The sequence below is a fragment of the Camelus bactrianus genome, chromosome 2 (assembly GCF_048773025.1).
Source record: "Camelus bactrianus isolate YW-2024 breed Bactrian camel chromosome 2, ASM4877302v1, whole genome shotgun sequence".
Classification (NCBI taxonomy): domain Eukaryota; kingdom Metazoa; phylum Chordata; class Mammalia; order Artiodactyla; family Camelidae; genus Camelus; species Camelus bactrianus.
The window spans coordinates 134686656-134705952 of record NC_133540.1 but is presented as its reverse complement, the minus strand read 5'-3'; the positions used below and the strand labels follow the sequence as shown (position 1 = coordinate 134705952).

Below are 19297 nucleotides of genomic sequence, written 5' to 3'. Positions count from 1 at the left end.
CCTCTTGTTCATTTCCTTATTATTCTTTGACGGCTTCCATCTCTTCGCACCGTCCACCAGCACTGTATGTGTGTTGAAGTACAGTGGTGCTCGTGGTGGACAATTTATTGGACCCTTTCCTCCTCTGGAGTCCGTCTTGGGCTCTCCAGCTGCTCCACCCTGGTCCGTGTGCCCCTTGGGTCTGTCGCACGGCTGTGTCTTGGCGCCCCTGTCGGGTGCCTGCCTCCTGGGTGCGCGTTCTCATCCCGGGCTTGCTCCTGGGGAGCGGCTTTCTGAGAAGGGACGCATGGGAAGCACGTCATTTGAGGTTGTGCGTTCGTGGCAGCACCTCGTTCCTCCTCCTCTCTCGGCTGGGCGCAGGGCGCTGGGGTGGGAACCGTCTTCCCTGGGGAATGTGAAGTCTTTGCCCAAGCTCTGCGCGTGCCCTCCTCTGGAGGGTTTCGTTGTTCTGTGCAGGGGGGAGCGCTGCGGGCTCGGGAGGCCTTGTGATCTGGAACCTTCCGGCCCCCACTCAGGGAAGTGTCCTTATGTCTCTTTCTTTGACAGTCCCCACCTTACTTTCTCTGTGCTCTCTTTCTGAAATTGGTTACTTGTGTGTATTTTATCTTCCACTTTATTTCCTTTTTCCTTTTCTTTTTTCTGTACTTTCTAGGAGACGTCTACCTCCAGCCCTTCTGTCGAGTTTTTGTTCCTGCCATGTGTTTGTAAGTTCTAAGAACGTGTTCCTGGTTCAGAATGTTCATGCTTTCTGACACCTTCTTGTTTCCTGAGTGCACTCTCATCTTTCTGAGTTGCTGATGGCAGTTCTCCTGGCAGCCTCCTTTGACCTCCGCGTTGTGTGTTTCTTCTGACCTCCTCGTTCTGTCCCCTGCCCTCCTGTTTTATGTCAGCGAGTATCCACACACATGTGAGTAAGACCCTAAAAAGCTTATTGGAAGCAAGTATGTGGCAGGGTCCGTCCCCTGACCGACTTCCCAAGGCAGTGGATGGTGAGCCTGCTTTCGGGGGGGGGGGGGTCTTTAAATGCCAGTGTCAGGAAATCTTGTCCTCTTGGGCCGGTCATGATCCTGAGAGAAAAATTCCTCCTTCTCCTGCTCGGAGGCAGGGGCCCAGCCGCGTTTGTCCTGGGGCCCTTGGACGGAGGGGCTAACAGCCTCACTGGTCAGACTTTTTCTTAATTTCTGTTTTCTGTTATGCCTCGTGTCTGTCCTCAGCTGTGCCAGCGTCTCTGGACATCCCTGAGCTCCACTGCAGATGGAGAAGCAAAGGCCACGTGCCCAGCTGCCTGGACAGGAGAGGGGCTGGGCTGAGCGGCTGACAGTCTGCACGGGGAGCTGTTAGACCGGCAGCTGCCCCGGCCCCACGCCCACCCCACTCGCAGGTGTCTCTGGTGCTCCCAGGCCTGAGCGTTCTTGGAGTTCTGTGCCTTGAGTGAGCTTGCCTTGGTTGGTGCTTCAGTCCTCCCCAGCTCCCAAAAGGGCTTCTTCCTGGGGACCGAGGGTCAGTCAGTCACCACCTGTTTACTTTCTAGCTTCCAAAATTTGCTGACTGCTCTAGTCTGCTTTGTCCCTGTTGTGTTCTTTTGTCCTAGTAAGTTTATGCTTTTAAGAACGTATGCGCACGACTCTCATCAGGTGTCTGGGCGGCAGAGGGTCGGTCACATGTCTAATCCAGCGCGTTTGGTCAGAAGTCTCCTGACAGGGGCCCTGGTGTCTTCTCATTCTCACAATTACCTGTTAAGTAAACTCGAGCCTTTTATTGTACTGATGTGCACCGTACATACAAGACAGCACACAAGCCCTAAGTGTCCCCCTGCAGCCCCCACCCGGGTCTACAAATACAGTGTGGCTGGCACCCTGGAGCCGCCTCCACGCTGTCTCCCATCCCTGCTCCCTCCCTCCTCCCCAGAGGTGGTCACTGAGCTGGCTTTTTAATGCCAGAGTCTGTTTAAGTTGTAAGTATGTAGCGTATTCCTTCTTTCTGGTTTCTTTCCCTCAACATCACGTTTCTGTGATTATCCTCCACGGAACTGCGCGCATCAGTAGCTCTCGCGGTGTCTTCGCTGCTCAGCATCCCTGTGCCAGTGTGCCTCAGCGCATCCTTCTGTCGCAGCTGGACGTCGGGGCATCTTTGGTTCCAGCTGCCACTGGCGAGGCCGCTGAGCCCGTTCTTGTACGTGTCTTTTGGCCACAAGTACGGCTTCCAGTCGTGATGCCTAGAATTGGGGTTGTGGGGTTGCGGAGTGTCTGTCTCAACTCCGCGGGGTGCTGCCACACGGCCCCCTCAGTGGGGCCCCAGCTTACACCTCCAGCGGTGGTGCATGCGAATTCCGGTGGCTCTGCATCCTCGCTGGGTCCGAACTTTGCTCGTTTTCAGTTGAGCCGTTCTGCTGAGTGTGTTCTGGCCCCACAGTTTGGTTTATTTCCATTTCTGTTCCCTGAAGTACCCTTGACTCTAAAGTGGAGTGATTTATTTCTGCATCTTCTTCCCTTTGAAGCACTTTGAGTACGTGTCGTGGAAGTGGAGCTGCGTGCCCTGAACCTCGTGTGCTTCCCCCCCGCCCCGTGCGGGAGCCCTCCGGCGTGGCCCGGCTACCCCTGCCAGCCGCCTTCTGCAGCACATTCTCGGGCTTGTGGGGTGGAGACCCGAGAAACCTCAGGCTCTCATACTCAGTTTGTTCTTCTTTCAGACGTTTAGTTCGCCCTGGGCTGACTCTTTATAGATTCATGCCAAGCTTTCATTCTGCTTGTGAGCTTGGACTAATGTAGGATGGTTCTGTACTTGCTGTTTCAATGACGTATATGTGTGTGTTCTCACTTAAAGGCGTCCTTTAAGATACTGGTTTCTTGGAGCTATAAAGTTTGTCAGTGTTAAGCTGAGTGGTTTCTCCGGGTGGTGTCCCCGGGGGTGTCCTGTGGCCGGGGGGCCGTTCCCCCGCTGCTCAGGTTCCAGATGTCTAATCTCTGAATCCCCTGGGCGTTGCTGAGCCTCTGAGAACCGGTTTATGTTCACCACGCTGTTAGGGAGGAGCTCGTTTGCAAGTCAGAGGCCAGTCTGTGACTTTGCTGCTGTTCGCCTGTGATCAGGTCCCCCGTAGGGCCCTGGTGGGTCCCTGCCTCGCTCAGCAGTCCTCCACGCACTCCCGCAGTCACTGGGCTGGTCGTTGCTCCGAGCGTAGTTTGGAATAATGGGGAATTGCTGCCCCAAAGTGGCAGAGCCACAAACTCGCGCAGCTGGATGGTCACCCCTCGACAGTCTGTGGATATTTCTGTGGAGACCTGCCTGGCCGCCGTGAGAATCACAGCGCCCCCTGCTGGGTCGGCCCGGGGGCCCAGGACTTGCGCCGGGTCTTACTCTGATTTCTTGAGGAAATACCTGAGCAGCACGTGGCCTCAGCTCAGGCCAGTTGCTCATGCTCTCCAGACCTGAGAGCGTCTCCTGGTGACTCAGCAGCACGTGTCTGACTGTCGTTGGGGCTGGGGAGTTGCTCTGGGTGGCTCGCACGCTTCTCCTGGGCTTCCTTATCGGTCGATTTTTTGAACTGCGTTTATTTTACACCGTCTCGTTCACTGACCACGTCCCCAGATACCGTGGGTACACCTTTCACTCAGATGTGGAGGATGAAGGTGCTGAGCGAGTCCCCGCTTGCGGTTTGGAACGAACTAAATAGGCTACATGTTTGCAAACTTCTCTGCAAGATCCCAGATTTGGGGTGCTTCCGTTCAGTTCTAGGAAGGCCGCAAATTGCTTATAATTTATACTCTGCAAGAATTTGGAGCAAGCTCAGTTTCTTGAACTGCATGACCAGCTTCATGGGTGCTCATCTTCCATCTCCTGGTCTTGCGCCCACAGGTTCTGCTCAAGGCTTTCATAGCGAATCTGAAGTCCAGCTCCCCTACCGTGCGGCGCACGGCGGCCAGCTCTGCGGTCAGCATCTGCCAGCACTCTCGGAGGACGCAGTACTTCTACAGCTGGCTGCTGAGCGTGCTCCTAGGTGAGATGCGGGCGTGGTCGGGACTCTCCCTGCGGGGCGGGGGCTGCAGCCTTCACTTGTGAGTCAGCCGGTGCCTCAGCGTCGGGACGGCCCCTTTGGCCCTGGCTGCCCGATTGGCATGAACAAGGTGGGATGAGGCCCCTCCGTGCTGCCGAGCGGACACAGCGGCCCGGTCCTACCCCACCTCGCAGCAGAGCTGCGCAGCCCGAGTCGGGGCCTGTGGCGGAGGCTCAGGCCCCTGCGAGGGGAGCGGGGAGCCCCCCACTGTGTGCAGCTCAGCTCTCTCCTGTGCTGGGGTGACGGTGGAGACCAGCGCTGTGGGTGCTGCGGGGCGCTGTGCACAGCAGGTGGCAGGAGCTGCCTCGCCCTTGGGCAGCGGCGCCCGCTGGGAAGGCTGCCCCTGTCAGTGCTCCCGGGCTGGGCTGCTCGGTGAGACGCATGGCGGCAGGCGTGCTATCTTCATCACTCACTGCCCGCCCCACCGTGCGCTTCTCTGTGGATCTAACCAACGAACAAAGCCAGGCAGGAGTCCCCCCGCCGTGCTTCGGATGTTACAGAATCTTGTTGCTGCCTTTGTAGGTTTGCTCATTCCTGTTGGGGAGGAACCCTCCACCCTCCTGACTCTCGGGGTGCTGCTCACACTGAGGTACTTGGTACCGTTGCTGCAGCAGCAGGTCAAGGACACGAGCCTCAAAGGCAGCTTTGGGGTGACCCGGAAAGAAATGGAAGTCTCCCCGTCGGCGGAGCAGCTTGGCCAGGTAGGTGCCCTGCACCCTCCTCTAGCGCCTGCTTGTAAGTGCTTGACACTTGGGCCCAGCTCGTCAGGGAGAGAAGTGCAGGACCGAGGCTTGAGGGCGCGGACTTGAGCTGGCCACCTGGTACAGGCCCTGCATCACGACCCCCAGCTGCACGACCTCTGTATGGTAGTGATGTCAGAGTGAGATGAAGGCAGTCCCCAATAAGGTTACCGGGCGTGTTACTTCTGTTTCTAAAATAGTGTGCCCCGTTCAGTAAATGTTTGCTGAGCACCTACTGTGTGCTGGCACTGGGCACTGAGCGTTTTGGATGTGGTTTCTGCCCCTGGGAACCTGTGGTCTGGCACACGAGTCTGTGCACCCAGCGGGTGGGGACACAGGTCATAGCTTCTCTGTCCACTGCTGAGAAGTCTCCAGTAATTCTGCTATTATGGGACAGGCAGACGACGCCAGTCCTGTGCAGCCCGCTCACCCACGTGGTTCCTTAACCTGGTACCAACACAGCCACATTTTAAGCAATTGGAGTTTGTGAGTTTTACTTAAAATGTTATGTATTGAGTGTCCTGGGTGCTGTCGAAGCCTCTCCCTTCCTGTGAGCCAGATGGTCACAGGGCTCCTCAAAGGGCTGGGACCCCCAGCCCGGGTCTGTCTGCTCTTAGTGGTCTGTAGTATGCATTGCAGTTTAATAGGTGTTTGGGTCAGCTGGATTTGTGAGTTTTGTAGGATACACAATTGTAAGAATCAAAATGATTCTTGACTAGAAATCATGCGTTAAAGGGAATTCTGATGACTTAAGTGTCAACTTAGGTCACATTTGTGAAGCGCTCAGCATCTGTCTTGGCGCGTGGTCTGGCCCCACGGTGCTGGCTGGTGGTAAATGACTCAGCAGGAGTGGGCTCTGAGAGAACGTCAGGGCCCAGAGATCCGAGGTGACCAGCTGCCCTCCAGTGACTTACAGGCAGCAAGCAGTGAGTCGCATGAGACAGGACATTTAATTACACTGCCCTCACGAAAAGTCATCACCAAGTGCTTTCGTGAGTGAAAAAGGTTTTCTAGTGGTAATAAATAAGTTTGAAAAGTAGTTTATTTCATCCTTACCTTGTTTATTGTTTTGTTGTTTGTTTCTATTTTTTATTATGGAGATTTGCAAGCGTAGAAAAAGCAGACAGCGTAGCGTATAGTGAACCCTTTCCAGTAATTATCACTTACTACACTAATTATCAACTCATGTTTCACCTAGAATCCCATTTCCTTCTCCCTCTTGTATCATTTTAAAGCAAATTCCAACCACTGTGTTATTTCATCTGCAAGTATTTCATATGTATCCCTATAGAGGAGGATTCTTTGTTTTTAAAACTTAATGATGGCACCAGTGTGACACCTAAAAGTAACATTTTATCACATCAAGTGCCCTCTCATCCACTGTTGGTCTTTCCTCTGCCCTTTTGGAATCAATACCCAAGTAAGACTGCTTGGTAAGAATTGTGAATCTCTTTGATCTGATGGTTCCCTTCCGCCTCTGGTTTTCCCTTAGAGTTCATTTTTTGAAGAAACAGATTGTCCCGTGGAACTCCCAGCAATCTGATTTATTCCCTGATGCTCTGTCGTGTAAATGAACATGTTTCTTTGTTTTCTGCATTTCCTTAAATTGATAACTGGAGCTTAGAGGCTTGTCAGATTTAGTGCATGGTTTATAATCTACATAATATCTGGTACCTATACGGTATTTTAAAATAAATAAATATTGGGTCTGCACACTCAGAGTTTTTTTCTGATGTTTATTAAAAAAAAGGGTGCTTAGAAGGTTGGAGTCTGTTGGTCTAACCGGAGAAGCAAGCAATCACTAACTAGCATGGTAGGGTGTGGGGTGCAGGGCACTGTGGGAGCTCGCAGTGGGGGACCCCCTGCATGATCAGTGTCAGGGAGGTGTGCTGGAGAGGCTCAGTTACGAGCTGGTGCTTTGGGGTGAGTAGGATTTGGCCAGGCACAGGGAGTTGGGAGGAGAGTTTTACGACAGAAACTGCACCTTTTGCCAAGTCCACGGAGTAAGGGGGAGAGCGCGTGCGGGCGAGGGGGAGCCCGGCTTCTCGAGGGTGAGAGGGTGCTGGTGACAGAGGAGGCGGTGCGGGCGCTGAGAACTGTGTCGCTAACGGCAGTCGCCCTGGGAGTGCGGGCTCGAGGGGCGTGGGGGATGTGCTTCACTCATTACCCATGTTCTTAGTAGCTTTTTCTCCAAAGTGGTTAAATAGCACGGTGCCTTGATGAATTAGCAGGCCAGATAAGATTATCTCTAAAACATACACATTTTCTCTTGACGAATGGCCGTTCTGAATTAAATTATTCTGATTAAGAAGCTCAACTAAGCCAGTATGGTTTGGCTAACTATATTTCAGTAGAATTTAAAATAATCCTGGGCCTGGCTGAGCAGTTGTGGGCAAAATATACATACTCTTTCATATGCAAGAATTTAGTTTGCTTTTCTTACATGCTTTTTGAAAACAGTATTTGAAGATGTATTCCAGCGAAACAAGAAATAGATACACAGAAAAAAGGAATTACTGAGATGCAAGAAACAAAGCACCTAACCCAGGAACGTGATAGAAGCAGTCCGTTCCGAGCGGTTGTGGTGCAGGGCGCTGTTCAGGTTAGAAACAGGCGGTCCAAAGAGCCCCAGGGAGCCCCCTGCCACCGATGTTACGGTTAAGAGCTGGGAAAAAGGCAAGGCGTGTGTGTGTATTAACAAGGAGGGTAAAACCAGGGAGATTTATAAAAGAAAGTTATCCAGTTGTGAAGCAAATTAAAATGAGAATGATTTTAAGCAGGTAATGGATGATAATAACAGAGAATCCACATAACTAGTATCCTTGGGATGTTCTCTTCCAGGCGACCCAGGACTAGTAATAGTGAAATAGTTCTTTCTTTTTGGGTCCAATCACAGTAATGGACCTTGCAATGAGCGACATTTGTGTACACATGACATGGGCTGAGGCACATATCGGTTTTTACTTCAGTTTTTAGGCTCAACTTCTAGGCAGAAGCAATGATTTTGAAAGTTACAGAGTAGTATGGAAGTGTTGTAACTAACCATTAATAATGTGAAGGCGGGGGTGTTGCTAACAGAATTTGGGAGGGGCTGTGGATGAAGAGGGTGTGGGACACTTGGGCCCTCGTTTTACACATTAGGAGTCACGAGTCTGTTCAAAGTAGACGGCTGCAGAAATCAAGATGTAAGCTGCTTATGTAGAGCAGGGGCAGCCGTCTTTCTCTGTAACAAGCCAGCTACTCATCTCCCCTGCTGTAGCAGGGGAGCAGCCACAGACGATACAGGACATGGCCATGCTCCAGTAAAACCTGATGTGCACAAGCAGCTGGCGGGCCAGTTTGCCTGTGGATTGTAGTTTGCAGACCCGTGACACAGAGGTACGGAGGTGACCCTCAAAAGAACTAAAAACAAACGAGTAAAAGTAGATACCTTTGAGACTTTTACCTTTCATTTTATATACTTCCATACTTTTTTTTAACGTATCTGTTACTTTTATGATATTAAAGGTAGGGCTGCCCAATTTGGCAAATAAAAATAGAGTCAGTTATTTGAATTTCGGGTAAATCATCAGTCATTTGCCTGAAATTGCGTGAGACGTAGTTTTACTACAGAATTGTTTATCTTTTTTTTTTAATTGGAGCACAGTGAGTTATGATGTGTCAGTTTCTGGTGTACAGCACAATGTCCCAGTCATGCATATACATGCATATATTCATTTTCATATTTTTTCATTAAAGGTTATTACAAGATACTGAATATAGTTCCCTGTGCTACACAGAAGAAACTTTAAAAAAAATCTATTTTTATATATAGGGGCTAACATTTGTAAATCTCAAACCCCCAGATTTATCCCTTTCTCCCCCTTTCCCTGGTAACCGTAAGATTGTTTACTAAGTCTGCGAGTCTGTTTCTGTTTTGTAGATGAGTTCACAGTGTCTTTTTTTTTTTTTTTCATTTTTTAGATTCCACATATGAGCGTTATCACATGGTATTTTTCTTTCTCTTTTTGGCTTGCTTCACTTAGAATGACAATCTCTAGGTCTATCTGTGTTGCTGCACAAAATAGTTTATCTGAAATTCAAATTTAACTGAGCACTCTAGTTTATCTGGCACCTCTGATTAAAGGGAGAAAGAATAAATTCATGATGTTCACATAATGTGATACAGTATTAAAAGCACTGATAACGTTTGATGTAATGCCTTTAAAGGCTTTGGAAACCCTTTCTCGGTGGCGCTCAGGACAGTGCTTCTGGCTCATTCAGCGTGTGTCTTCATTCTCCGCTTGTCCTGGTTTAGGGAGATGGAGCTCTTCGTTAGGCTTCTGCTCTTGTGCAAGTGCCCTGTTTATTTTTAAGGACTTAATAAAACCAAGAACAATCATGGGAATTTAGAAAACAGCATGGAAGCTGAAGGATCACACTGGTGGAACTGATAGAGAAACTTTTAGGGGGAGAAATTCGGACACAAGTTTTGCCAGCGTAGGACAAACTGGCAAGAAACGTGAAGCCTGGGCCACGCTTTAAAAGCCAGGGGAATGACACTGGTCTTTCTTTTCCCAGGTTTACGAGCTGACCTTGCATTACACGCAGCACCAAGACCACAACGTTGTGACGGGCGCACTGGAACTCCTGCAGCAGCTCCTCCGAACCCCGCCACCCGAGCTCCTGCAGGCACTGACCTCGGCGGGCGGCCTTGGGCAGCTCACCGCCACTAAGGACGAGCCCAGCTGTCGGAGCCGCAGTGGGAGCATCGTGGAGCTTCTGGGTGAGGCGTTGTACCCGCCCTGCAGGAACACTGTCCCCCTGGTGAACTGTGGGCCCCACCGTGCTCAACAGTTTATGCCTTGATTCCTCCCAGACTTCCGTCCTTGTTCTGAGCCGGGAGCTACAGTGGGAGGGTTAGGTGGAGCCCTGAGGTCCGCACAGAAAGCCTGGCCTCCTGACTCAGACTCGGCTGCCTCCACGTGGCATTTCATCTGTCATAAAGCGAAAACGTTAGGGAAAGTATTTTCAGACCCTCGTGTCCCTTTGCCAGAGATGGGATCTTCATGTCTTCCTGGGATTCTGGAATCATTTCCTGTCCTCGGGGTCCTTTTTCGCTGTCCTGCCTGATCCTAGAAAACCCCTCTGCTGCTACTCCCACGGCACCTCCTCTGCCCCGTCTCTGCGCTCCCTCCCCCGGCCTGCCCACCCTCACTGGGCTGCAGCCCCTGGAGCTGGGTCTGGCCCCGAGGAGGCTCCTGTGGCCTCTGCTGAGCCTGCATCGAACCGGGCCCTGCGTGTGGGCACGGCGTAGCCTTGATGCACAGCACGGACAGGCCGGGCAGAGTGGGTCTGATGGCTCCCTTGTTGGAATGTATGAGTAGAAAATGGTGTCTGCCTCTTCACTGTCCTTTGTACTGGCCAGGCCTGTTCTCTGTGGAGTGCCTGCCTCACAAGTAACTGGAGAAATGCTAACTTCTGATGATTGTTTCTAATGAGAATTTGTTTGATTATCAGTTGACCAAGTAATCTGAGATTTCTCATGCTTTTAGTTTGTCTTTTTAAATGCACTTTGAGCTCTTTTTGACATTTTAAGTCGTATCTTTGAAACTATGTATTTGAGTGTTAATATAATTTTCATGTTGAAATTAAAATTGTAACATGCAGTTTCCATGTTACAGTAGGGTCATTGAGCATCACCTGTGGAAATGTGTTACGTATTTTCTAGTTTTAAAGTTGAAGCAAGCGTGAAGATTTTCTAATTCCTCCTGGATTTTAGCAGCTGGTTACCTTACTTTCACCTGTCATCTTCTGTGATTTACAGCTGGAGGGGGTTCCTCATGCAGCCCTGTCCTTTCAAGAAAACAAAAAGGTGATTATTTCGGAAGTCAGTCTTAATGCCTCTTACCGCTCTTTCCCTGTCTCTGTAGCGCACTTGGCTCTGCCTGTCCCTCCTCTCAGCAGAGTGACTGTGTGTATGGATGTTGCTGGAATCTGGTAACTAGGCCTGAATAGTTCTATCGGGTGACTTTTAAATTCCTTGTGTATCAGAATTGCTTTGTCATAAATTTCTAATGCTTTAGGTCGGGGTCAGCCGACTTTACGCTGCACCTGTAGCCATGGGCCTCACTGCCTTGTGGGGCGAAGCAGCCGCAGGCAGACTGGGCCGCGGGGAAGCTCTTGCCCAGTTCAGCCTTGTTCACAGAAGCGGGCGGCCGCGGTCAGCCTGCTCCTCCTGCTTCAGGGACTGGGTTGTGTTTTATAAAGGTAACTTATCGTAGTATGAGTCAGGAATAGCATTTGGTTAATTATTTGGTTAACTTGGGCCTGGTTGCCATTTTCCAGCCATATTTAGCTTTGTACAGGTCTAAGGCTTCTGATACAACTGATTTATTTTTATTGCACGGAGTGTTTCTGGTGCAATCTGGTCGCTTTGGCGCCCACTCGACAGCCCAGTTGCTTCCTCCTCCAGTCTGGACTCCGTAGGGAAGAACTGTTGTTTTCTATTTTGAAATCCTCGAGGGCCAATCGTCCTCTTTTTTTTTTTTTTTTTCTTTTTTTTGAGGTGTAATCGCATAGCACACACTGCTCTTTCTTTGTTGTGAGTTGACTGAGAGCTTGGTGCCCAGGGTCGCCTGTGATGTTGAGTGGGGGTCTCAGCAGGGACCCTGTTCTAGCCTGGGCTGAATTAAGTAAACATTTCCTAGAAGAGCTTAGAATTAATAATATGTGAGCTGTCACAGCGTGGATAGTCTAAGTTTGAAAGTTTGGTGAAAACACCGAGATTGTTAGAAAGCCACCAGGCTCCTGGGAAAAGCTAGTCTTTCCGTTCTGGGACTAGGAGAGACTTTCAGGCCTTTGACCAGATTCGCTGGTACTTGCCTTGTCTGTTTCTTGATCACTCTTTCCAATAATGATAAAAAGATGCCTGATGCATGGGTTGAGATTTTCTTTGTTTTCTTGGGGCTGGGATGTGGAGTTTGTCCTCAGTCTCTCTGGTTTTTCTAGCGTTTTATTGCTGTTGTTTTCATTTAAAGCTGTGTTTTTCAAACTTTTTTGTTGTAGTGCAAAATTCTTTTCTTAAGTGAAATCTGCCAATACGTAAGAGCATACATAAATAAAATACTGAGTTGTTGTTGTTGGATGTGAGGTCAGGCAAGGGTGGGGATGTGGCCCGGAGTCCCTTCTCTGGTGGCAGCCTGACCCTTGCCCACTCGTGGGGAGAGCTCCTTGGAGCAGGTGTGCAAACTGCTGTTTCCCAGGGCAGAGCCTGCTTCCATTAACTCTGAACTCACAGGCTGGGATTTTATTTGCTTTCTTAAGGTAAATCGCTTGTCCTGTAATAAGTGTCCCTGTTATTTAGTAGATAAGCCAAGCTGCCATGTTGTTTTCATTTAGACTTTGAGTTCCCTTTGCCTTTTATCGGAGGAGACGCTTCAACGGCACATCAGTCTAGATTTATGGAAGTAACCGCACCTATGCCCTGTTCTCTGAAGGGCAGTGAAATTAGAAATTGGAAATTACCAATAATTATTTCGATAGTGTTATTTAATGGCATTTGTATGTAATGTAACCATGATTTAATGAGTCCAGTTAAATTATGTTAAGACTAGTGTTTTCTTTTTTCTTATTAATATAATTGGAAATCATGAACTGTAAAATATACTTTTAGAACTTCACAAAAGATAAAATATTCCATCCTCCCAGACCATGCAGTGCTTGAGTTCTGATTATCAACCATAGAAATCTAGCAAATTAAAAGGTAATAAAATAAAAGTGACCTTTAGGTATAAAAGTTTTGTATGTAAGTTCTCACGTGGCGTTGGACACACGACATGAATATCCCAAGGGCTGGCAGAACCCGTTCTAGTCCTTACTTAGCCGTTTTTAAGAGTAAGTAGTAACGTAAATTGTTTGACGTTAACAGTAGTCTGTCAGTGAGTATTCGTTAATTATTAAAATACTTTGAGAATCATTACTTTTAACTTTTTTCACATAGGCTTATTGATTTAAATAATACTTTATATACAGTATCTCTGCATTTTTTGTGCTTAGCTCTCCAGACGTATGCAGATGCTTACATATAATGACAAAGTGCATGAATGCATGAATTAAATAGACTTAAGATTTTTCTCCTAGAATGTGCATTCATTTAATTTTCAAAGTTCTCCCTTTTCACGAGCTTAAAAGGACTCTCACCCCCACGTTTCCCAGGGAAGGTGCTCTTTGGAGAAGCAGCCACCCTGGAGGATGACTCTGAGTCTCGGTCGGACGGCAGCAGCCCTGCCTTCACAGGTAGTCCTCGCGGGTCCTCGCGGTGCCCCCTCCTCCCTCTGCTGGCTCCACCTCTCCTACCCCTGCCACAGCGGCTCGTGCTCCTGGGGGGCAGCAAGGAAGCCAGCCTGCCCCAAATGGTGGATAATTCCTGCATTTTTTGTAGTGTTGCCTCTGAAATGTGTGTGTTTTCTTGTGTCAAATACTTGCTGTTTTCCTTGATTTAGGCTGCTGTAAAATTAGGTTTCTACTCCCAGTGTGTTAGTCTTTTTGCAAAGAGGATGGTGTGTCATGAATTGCATGGGTTGTGAGGAGGAAAGCAGGATTGAAAATTGAGGCTAATTTAACTTGAAAGAAATCTACATTTGTTAACAGACAGCTATTTAATTAGACTCTTTCTTCATCTCTTAAAAGAAGAGTATGGACTGAGATACTAACAGTTGGATTAAGGGGTGATTTGGATTGTAACCCTGGCCAAAAGAGTGTCTTTAGATAACTGAAAATAAGGCTGAAATATTTGGGAAGGGAAATCTGAATAAATTCCAGTGGTGATTACTTATTTATTGATTTATTCTAAAAAATAGAAGTTGGTTTTTTGAATTACAAAAACAAAGTTAGAACAATGCCAGCTGTGCTCAACATTGCCAGGTGCAAGTGCGCACTGGCTCACTGCCCCCGGCCTCCAGGGTGACACTGCCCACAGCTTGGTGGGAACATTTTTGTAGTGGTTTTTATGTAGTGGTGGTGTTTTTTAAATGGGAATTTGAAAACTAACCTAGGAAATTGTGAAACTGGATGCTACAGGAGAGTAGGTCTGGCCTGGAGGTCTTGAATAGAGGCTGGGGAGAAGGAGGTCCCGCCTCAGAGAGCACCCTTTGCTTAGAGCTCTGGGCACTTTGTGACCGCCCAGCCTGGTGCCCCTGACCAGGCTGCCTGGGAGTCGCCCAGGTCTGTGTGCTCCCCCAGGCTCCGGCCGGAGCAGTTGTTATGAGCTTGAAGCGGTCAGGTTGCCAGGCCGACTTTAATTTCGCGCTGAAACACCATTTCAGAATGTTCATAGCGTTTAAAGACTGCTTCCTTGCTGTCCGTATTGCCACACGAAGCAGTAATGCAGTAAAAGTTATGTAAGTAGCATGGTGAGATGTGTGAAGGTGCACTGTTGCTTGTATTTCAGGATTTTTTTGCAGTTAAAACATTTGTTGACAGTGAATTTTGGGGTATTTTGCAAACATTTGATTCCCTCCTGAAAGCTCTTCTTGACCCTTTGAAGAATGAGTGTTTCTCTGTCTTCAGCCTCAGTCAAGGATGAGCTCAGCGGAGAGCTGGCTGCCTCTTCCGGGGTCTCCACTCCCGGCTCGGCCGGCTCGGCCGCCGACCCCGGGGGCCACGACATCATCACCGAGCAGCCCCGCTCACAGCACACCCTGCAGCCGGACTCGGCGGACCTGACGGGCTGCGACCTGGCGAGCACTGCCACCGACGGCGACGAGGAGGACATCTTGAGCCACAGCTCCAGCCAGATGAGCGCCGTTCCATCCGACCCCGCCATGGACCAGAACGACGGGACCCAGGCCTCCTCACCCGTCAGTGACAGCTCCCAGACCACCACCGAAGGGCCTGACTCCGCCGTGACCCCTTCAGACAGCTCTGAGATTGTGAGTGGGCGGAGGGGCCGTTCCTGAGAAGGGTCTGGGCACCTGGGCCTCCCGTTTACTCACTGCGTCCATCTGACCCCCTGTAACAGTGCAGAGGTCACTGGGGCAGATCAGCCGTGGATCGTTTGACTCTTGTCTGAGACCCTTGCCAAACGAAACAGTGTCATTTGTGTTGAATGTAGAGCTCAGAAATTAGATTGGTTGATGATATGAACTCTCCTAAAATTGAGTGCATTTAAAATTTTTTAATACCTTATTGGGCACGGGTTAAATCATTATTTTGAAAATCCTGAAGGAGCCTATTACTAACAGATCTGTGGTCTTCATGCAGTGTGATTGATAATGTTAATGCTGTGCATTATTTTGACAGTCTCTGACTTCTCAAAAACTTTTAAAACATATCCCATTTTATAGGGCGTGGATTTATCTCTGAGTTAGTGGAAAAGAAACACCTCAAGCGTGATCTAATCAAAAAGTTTGGTACAGGTGCAGACTGATTTTACCGCCCAATTTTCTTTATAAACTGTTTGTGCTGTTAATTATCTTGCTATTATCAAGTATATTTTATTAAGAATACGGTTTTGTTTTTGTGTTTCTTTTACTTGACTGAACACAGAAACACTGAGTTAAAATCACAGGGTGAAGCCCCTGCACGTCCCCCTCTGGCGGTTGTCTGGTGGTCATGTGGGCATGGCTTCCAGTGGCTGCGTGGATTTCCACTTGCTTGGTTGGAGAAGTGGGCTCAGAGTTAGGGTTTAACTACAAGACGTGGAGGAGGCAGGACAGGTGACTGGAATGGTGGGACGTGATTTGAAGCAGCAGAGGGTGAATGTGCAGACCAGGAGCAGGGGAGGAGAAGGTGGGGCACGCGGGCTCGGCGGAGTGTTGGGCAGTGTGTTGGGTGTGCGGAAGGAGTCTCTGCTGTTTGTTCATCGCACCAGCCTCCATCTTGCCTTTGAACAGTAGGTGTTTTCTGGGCAAGTTTGTCAGAATTAGGCCTGAATGACCATAGGGAGCTGGAAAGGCGTCCCACCCGGGGGAGCTGCGGCAGGTGTTCCCGGCGAGGCAGTGCCGGGAGGGAGGCCCGCACCAGCCTCCCTGGCCCGCGGGGAGCTGAACATCTTCCCTTGATATTTCTCACGTTGGTGTAGTTCTTTCTAGATTGGGAGGTGCTTCCATGCCTTTTATTTAATCTTTAGTTTTTGCTGAATAAACGTCCCGAGCACCTGTTCTGTTCCAGGGATCGCTCTACAGGCGGGGGTGGATGGCGGGCGCCGTGCGTAAAACTGCTCGCACGAAGCGGGCGCTTTAGGGTAGGCGCCGCCAGGCCCGCCAGGCTCTGTCTGGTAGGGCCAGTTGGTGGAGGTCTTTGGCTTTGTGAGCTGGGCAGCCTGTGTTGCACCCTCATCTCTGCTGTCGTGGTGCAGAAGCAGCAGAGACTGTGTAAGTAAGCGAGTGAGAAACTTTATGCACGAACACTGGTGGCGGGCCAGGTCGGCCCGTAGCTGCCGTGTGCCTGCCTCTGCTCTGGAGTGTGCGTGTGGCGGGCAGGTTGTAAGCTGGTGATCAGTCAGCAGGTAGGTGAGCGCTCGGCCAGGCGCCCCAGGTGAGGGGGCGGGGTCCTCACAAGGCAGCTTGGTGTGCTGGTTCGGGACCTGACTCGGGGCCGCACGGTGACTGTCCCGCTCTGCCCGTCACCCTGTGTCGCCCAGAGCAGCTGTGCCCATTCTTGCCTGGTCTTGTCCACGACTGGAGGCGGTGCAGTGCCCGTGCTGCGAGCCTCAGGAAGATGAGGGAGGCAGCGCCCAGGGAGTGCTTCGGGGCCTGCCTGGGCTGTCGTGTGCGTTCAGGGAACGTGGTTGTTTACTGTGGTGGGACGTCTCATTTTACCCTGGGTGGTTTGTTTGTTTTGTTTTGGAAACGAATCTGGAGGGTGGAGAGAGGCCGAAATTATTTCTTGGTTGCTTTTGACCACGTAGTTCAATTAAACAAAAAGTTAAATGGAAGGATTTTTTTTTTAATGATATAAAATTTATTTCATTAATAATTTACTAGCATGTTGAGAGTCCATCACCCGGTTTTTCAGGTCAGTTACGTGGGATTTCAAGCGGATGTGAAAAATTCTACTTTATGAAATCATAACCCAAGTATATGGCTAAATAAACGAAATACTATGCCCAAAACTTAGTTGATTCAGTCCTAGGAGTTGGTAGATAACCTACAACATTGTTAGGCTTTTGTCTAAAAGGTTCTTCCTCATTTTTGACTTACTGTGAACACGAAGACATTTGTTTGGATTTTTTTCTTTTTTTAAGAGAGAAATGTCCAGACTGGAATTTCTTTGGAAGTTTAACGTTGTAAAAGCATTTCATGACATAAGGTGGTGGCAGCGTGCGGTCAGTGAGCTCCTCATAGCTTGTGTGCGGGCACCCGCGTGCACTGGAGGAGGTGACCTTGTGCTAGCGTGTAGGATGTGGTCTGTGTCACTTGTGGGCTTCTGCCGTTCCCTTCGCACGCCGGAGGGCTCGCCCCGTGGCGATGAGACTCCAGTGCTCTCACGGCCCCTCCCAACCGTTTAGGTGTTAGATGGTGCCGACGGCCAGTGTGCGGGGATACAGGCGGGGCAGTCGCAGGACCAGGACGAGGACGAGGACGTGGCAGGCGCCCTTCCTGATGAGGACTCTTCCAGAAGCTCTTCTGCCGGTAAGTTGACTTTGGGCCATGTCTGCAGGGTGGCCTTGTTTTCAGCCCAAGAAGTCTTCTGATATTTTTGTTTCCTGGGTTGCAAATAGCAGTGAGGCAGGTAATTGAGGAGCGAGCACCCTTTTCCTGGGTCTGAACGCTGTCCTTTCATGCTGGCTTCGTGTAAATAAGTGGGAACTTGCCGCTTACCTTGACTTTGCGTTTGTGAAGCCCTTCGTCCAGCGCATTTACTGAGAAGCCCGGGCCACAGCAGGCAGCCCTCCAACCGCAGCCTAGATAAGGTCGCCTCGAGGGATGGAGCTGCCGAGCCGGGAGATCAAGAAAGCAAGGTGAGAGTGAGGCCTGGGAGCGCTCAGCACGCGAGCTCCGGGGAGTGTCGGCAGTCACCCCGGCCTCTGTCTGCCTGCTGTGCTCTTAGCTGCCCCGTCGCTGGGCTCCTGCTTTCTTGTTTCCCCTTTAAATATTGCCCTCTTCCCAGGCCTGCCTTTTCTGCCTCTCCAAGTAGGACCCACGTCCTTGAGGATTGCTGAAGTTCTGCTTCCCCGGGAGTCCTGCCTGGAAAAATCTGTCCCCACTGAAGGCCACCTCCCCCGATTCCTCTGACCATTCACTTGATGGCCGTGCGTGGCCTTGCAGCATTTCTTGTTTTTGTTCCATTGAATTGATTGATTTGTTTATTGTGGTGAAATACACATAACATGAAATTTACCATCATAGCCATTTCTAAGTGCACAGTTCAGTGGCATTAGGGGCATTCACACTGCTGTGCAGCCGTCACCACCACCCGTGCACAGAGCTTTTTCATCTTCCCAGACTGAAACTCTGACCCAGTTAAACACTTGACTCCCCATTCGTCCCTCCCTGACCCCTGACCACCCCCACTCTACTTTCTGTCTCTCTGGATTGGACTCCTCTGGGCCCCTTGTATCAGTGGAATCAGGCAGGATTTGTCCTTTTGTGTTGGGCTTACTTTGCTCGGCGTAATGTTCTCAAGGTTCAGCCATGTTTAGCAGGTGTCAGAGTTTCCTTCCCTTCTAAGACTGGAAAATATTTCTTTATACGTGTTCACCACACTTTGATTTTCTGTTAGTTCATTGATGGACACTTGTGTTACTCCCGCCTTTTGGCTGTTGTGAGTGGTGTTGCTATCAGTGGGTGGGCGGATATCTCATCACGACCCTGATTTCAACTCTTGTGGGTACGTAGAGGAGGTGGAGTTGCTAGATCGTATGGCAACTCTATTTTTAATTTTTCGAGGAGCCACCATGCTGTTCCCACAGCAGCTGTACCGTTTCACCTTCCCCCATCACAGTGCACCAGGACTCCGTTTTCTCCCCATCTTCTCCAACACTTACTATTTTCTGGGGTTTTTTTTAGAGTAGCCGTCCTGCTGGGTGTGTGGTTTTGACTTGAATTTCTAAATGATTAGTGATATTAAGCATCTTTTCGTGTGTTTTTTGGCCATTTATGTCTTCTTTGGAGAAACATCTGTTCAAGTCCTCTGCCCATTTGTATTCAGGCTGTTTGGGGTTTTTGTTCTTACTGAGTTGTCTATTGAACTGCTTTTAAAATGTCTTTATATTGCTTACCTTTTTACGTGTAAGTGTCCTGTCTTCCCAGTTAATTTTAAATTCCTTGGGGGTGAGAAATAGTGTTTGGTGCTTCGTGCCACCCTGGGTGTCCTGCCACGGATGCTCGGTCATTATCGCAGCCCGGGCGGCTCCTGCCGGGTGCCCTCACGCCAGGCCCCCGCCCTCTCAGCTCCGGGCTTTGCCCAGGCTCTTTCCTGATGCCAAGTCTCAGCTGTGCTCCTGTCCGGTGCTCCCTCTCTAACCGCTGAGCTCATCCGTACACAGCCCACGTGACCCGTCCAATTCTGCCCGCCGTGCCTG

General features: G+C 49.8%; 1 protein-coding gene across 5 annotated transcripts in view; it reads left to right on the top strand.

The window, feature by feature from the left end:
• The window catches only part of HTT (huntingtin), a 123361-nt gene that overhangs the window by 29422 nt on the left and 74642 nt on the right, over nucleotides 1–19297 (top strand). For 4 of the 5 annotated variants that reach the window (XM_074351381.1, XM_074351373.1, XM_074351395.1 and 1 more), the window contains exons 7-14: nucleotides 3853–3994; nucleotides 4574–4752; nucleotides 9352–9556; nucleotides 10598–10645; nucleotides 12988–13068; nucleotides 14341–14702; nucleotides 17282–17405; nucleotides 17616–17734. In XM_074351381.1, the coding sequence (XP_074207482.1) occupies nucleotides 3853–3994; nucleotides 4574–4752; nucleotides 9352–9556; nucleotides 10598–10645; nucleotides 12988–13068; nucleotides 14341–14702; nucleotides 17282–17405; nucleotides 17616–17734 (1260 nt within the window). The remainder of the gene's footprint in view (nucleotides 1–3852; nucleotides 3995–4573; nucleotides 4753–9351; nucleotides 9557–10597; nucleotides 10646–12987; nucleotides 13069–14340; nucleotides 14703–17281; nucleotides 17406–17615; nucleotides 17735–19297) is intronic. The other variant, XM_074351387.1, reaches the window with a different exon arrangement.